General features: G+C 34.8%; 1 protein-coding gene across 1 annotated transcript; it reads right to left on the reverse strand.

Annotated features, from left to right (window-relative positions):
* Positions 1-734: 734 nt before the first annotated feature.
* On the reverse strand, positions 735-3285 carry LOC132304705 (uncharacterized). The gene is made up of 4 exons (XM_059802435.1): positions 2226-3285; positions 1822-2063; positions 1554-1718; positions 735-1511 (listed from the first exon to the last, which is right to left on the reverse strand). The coding sequence occupies exons 1-4, from the start codon at positions 3283-3285 to the stop codon at positions 939-941; spliced, it is 2040 nt and encodes a 679-aa protein (XP_059658418.1). The 3' UTR covers positions 735-938.
* Positions 3286-4041: the final 756 nt, after the last annotated feature.

The following is a 4041-nucleotide window of genomic DNA, read 5'->3' on the forward strand; positions in this document are numbered from 1 at the left end:
TCGGTCTTCTGGGTCACTAGTGTGTATGCAAAATTTTGGAATTTATTTGGAATATAAACAATTAGAAGTCTTGAACTGTGAAGGTTTAAGTTGACTTCTCAATAAGTTCACATTCCAGAGTTGTGAATTCATTCCAGAGGCTGGTGTGAATCCGTTCCATTCATTTCATTTCATCCTTTCATTTTCCTTCCTTATCTTCCACTAGCCAAACAGAAACTTGACCCACGCTGTTTCATCACTTCACCCTATCAAGATCAATATTTATGTTTCCCAAAATAACCTCTAGATGAGTACATCCATGACGTGTCAGTATCTTAACTTGATATGAAATATTATAATGACACGGCATAGCCCACTCAAAATCTTCTCCTTAACCAGATCCCTTTTGTTTTCCAGTTTCCACTGTCGGTTAAAATCATTTTCCTCCCACTTAAAAAGGAATCATTCGGAGTTCCACGTGCTTACCTTGCTGTTCAACTCATAATTAAAGAAGACTGTAATCCTTATTTTCCTCAAAGATTTCTAAACAATTTTGATTCACTATTGAAAGTCTGCAACATTAAAATTTAGTGTGATTCACCACACGAACTCCAAACTAGTCCATGCCACTCCAAAAGTATTTGACTCATAATCAAATTTTCTTTTATTATTATTATTATTATTATTATTATTATTATTATTTTTAATAGGCTAAAACATTTTATAATAAAAATAGGTATAAGTATGTACAGTGACGGACCCGGAAAATTATGTCAGGGGGGCGTCCTTTTAATAACAATTTTTTTTTTTTTTTTTAATAATTAAGCAAATTCATTAAAGGCGTTCAAAAGGGGAACGCGTCCCAAAAACAACAAAAGGATCCCATTGAACACATTTACAATTCAGATCATCATAATAAGCAAAAATATTTTTTTTGTTCATTGAATCATTGAGCACATTCACAATTGTCCCCGACGACTTTTCATATTTTGAAAACGTTGTATGATAACTTCATTATCCATGCCACTAGATATCTCCTTTTCAATATATACTATCAAGCTATCACTCATCCATTCATCTCCCATTTTGTTGCGCAATCGGTTCTTTACGATATTCATAGCAGAAAATGCCCTCTCTACACTAGCAGTTGCAACTGGTAGGATCAACGCTAATGTCACAAGCAAATAAACTAGTGAATGTACCTTGTCTCTTTTGGTTTCCACCATTTTTTTCGCAAGGTCACCAATCCCTTTTAATCCTTCAAACTCGCAATTAGAACGCATATCCGCAATATAATTCTCAAGTTGATCACTAAGTCTCATGAGAGCATGTGAAGAAAATTCTTTGGGATAAAATTGAGCAAGGCGGATTAGTTTTTGCTTTTCAAAAGCACAAAATGAATCATCCGGACACAAACAAGCCACACAAAGCAACAACTCGGAACTCATTTCAGAAAAACGACTAGTTAACTCTTGAAGTTGCATATCTATGATGGAATAAAACAAATCAACACGATAATGATGCAAGTTTGACTTGTCATGAGCTTTACGTCATAGTCTTCCTCGAGGTAGAAATGTATCATCCATATTAGGAATAGCAATGTCATGTTTCACACAAAAAGAAGAAACTTCGTTGAGTAAAGAATCCCATCCACTTTCCCTCATCCTTTGTAATTGGACCTTACTTAATTTGACCAAGGACATAGCAACCACAATATCTTGATCTTTCCTTTGAAGTGCCTTTGACAAATCATTTGTAATTCCCAAAACAGCTCTCATCAAATGCAAACAAAATATGAAGTTAAAGGATTGTATAAATTCCAATAAAAGATTTACTTCAAACTTTTTTTCCTGATGACCCATCCTCTGCAAGTGTCTCAAGTACAGTAACAATAGCTGAAAACATAATAGTCACGCTAATCAAAGTGTCATAATGTGAACCCCAACGTGTATCACTAGCTCGTTTAAGAGAAGTGTTTTGATTTAGGCCTTGCCCACTTGAAAGCTCACCATTGTTAAGTGCCTCGGTAACTATAGAAGCTTGCTTCTCTCGAAGAATATCACAACGTTTACATGAACCACCAACTATATTTATAAGATTAGCAACAAAAGTGAAGAGAGAAACAATATCCTCATGTTTTTTTGCCATACCCACGAGAGCCAATTGGAGTTGATGGGCAAAACAATGAATGTAAAAAGCACATTCACTCTCCTTCAAGATGAGAGTTTTGAGACCATTGAACTAACCTCGCATATTACTAGCCCCATCATAACCTTGCCCTCGTAATCTAGAAATGCTCAACCCATGTCTAGAAAATAAAGCATCAATCGCCTTCTTGAGTGAGATGGAAGTGGTATCAGAAAGATGCACTAGACCCACAAAACGTTCAACTACATGCCCATTCTTGTCCACATACCGTAAAACACAAGCCATTTGCTCCTTTGTTGATATGTCCTGAGATTCATCAATTAGAATAGAAAAAAAAGCATCACCAATATCTCCGATAATAACATTGAGAGTCTCCAATGCAATGGCATTAACAATGTCCTTTTGGATCTTAGGTGCCGTTAATTTGTGATTTTCAGGAGCATTTTGCAATGTAACCGCATTAATGTCTTCATTATGATTCGCAAGAAATCGCAATGTCTCGAGAAAATTCCCTTGGTTGCTTGAATCCTCGGTTTCATCGTCACCACGAAATGCAAGACCTTGTCGCAAAAGATGTCGAACACAATCAATTGATGCAATCAATCGTGTTCGATATGCAATTCGTGTCTTCTCTGATTGCTTGAAGAAAATTGATTGAATGTGTTGTTTTTGTTTCATTAATGCTTGGCACATACTCGAACATTGGTTGTGGGCACTTTTTGGACCTCCAATGTGGCTTTGTAGTTTTTCCAAACCCTTCTTCCAATTAGAAAATCCTTCACTTACGAAGGTATCACCACCCGATTGTTCTCCGATTTTTGGTTTAAAAAGATAACAACATAGACAATATGCTTCATCTTTATCTTTGCTATATTCTAACCAAGTAGAAAAGGCATCAAACCATGCTGGGTTGAATCGTCGTAAGCATTGCCCATAACTCTTATAAGGAAAATGATATTTTTTAGGTTGGCAAGGACCCTTTAGTAAATATGCTCTTCGAATTTGATCTCGAATATCGGGATGGTAATTCAATATCGGAGTTCGTAGTCCAGGATCTGCAGCTAGATCCTCAAGGTTGATCTCTACATCACTTATCTTTGAAGAGCCATCATCTCTTCTTAGAGATGGTGGCAACCCTCTTGTCACAAATTTGTTCATTACTGATCAATTTCCTATAGAGAGTGACGACATTTTAGTTTGGTTTCTTAGTGATCAATTTCCCATCAACAAAATAAACACATTCAAAAATTGCATATTATAATAGATTGTGCGCCTGTGTTGTTGTGCATTATAATAAAATAAAAATAAAAAAAGAAATTAAACATTTAGAAATTGCATATGCGTTGTTATTAGAAAAAATAAACCAAAGGGAGTACCTATACAAAAGAACTTAATCTTGTAAGTTGCAACACTGAACACTCCCAGACTCCCAGTATCATTTAATGCCTCCTCAATTGAAAATACAAAGCAACTAAGTTTTGTATACATGTATGTGTGTATATATTCAAATGGAGTAGAAAAATTAATGAAATATAAATTTTATTAATTTCTTATAAGATAGAATTGCAAGAGGTTGGGAGCTAATAAAAGAAATTACATTAAATGAAAGTAAATGAAATTAATTAAAGGTGCAATTAATGGACTAAAGTTAAGGTACAAATAAAATAAAAGAAAGCTAGATAGTAAAAAGCAAGGCATGAAAAAATGTAAATAAAGCATAAAACTAGACAGACTGAAATGTAAATGTGTCATGTGACTCATGTGTGTGTCGTCCAGAGAGAGAGAGAAAGCCCATTAAAGACTGATATTTCCAGGGAAAAAAAAATTATAAAGACTGATATATAATTATAAGGCAATAAAATCATGTACTCTCTCTCAGTCTCTAATCCTGTGTATTCTGTTTCATAGTCTACA

The sequence above is a fragment of the Cornus florida genome, unplaced genomic scaffold (genome assembly GCF_030987335.1).
Source record: "Cornus florida cultivar Cherokee Brave unplaced genomic scaffold, ASM3098733v1 CherokeeBrave_3.0.0_Hap2_Chr04, whole genome shotgun sequence".
Classification (NCBI taxonomy): Eukaryota; Viridiplantae; Streptophyta; class Magnoliopsida; order Cornales; family Cornaceae; genus Cornus; species Cornus florida.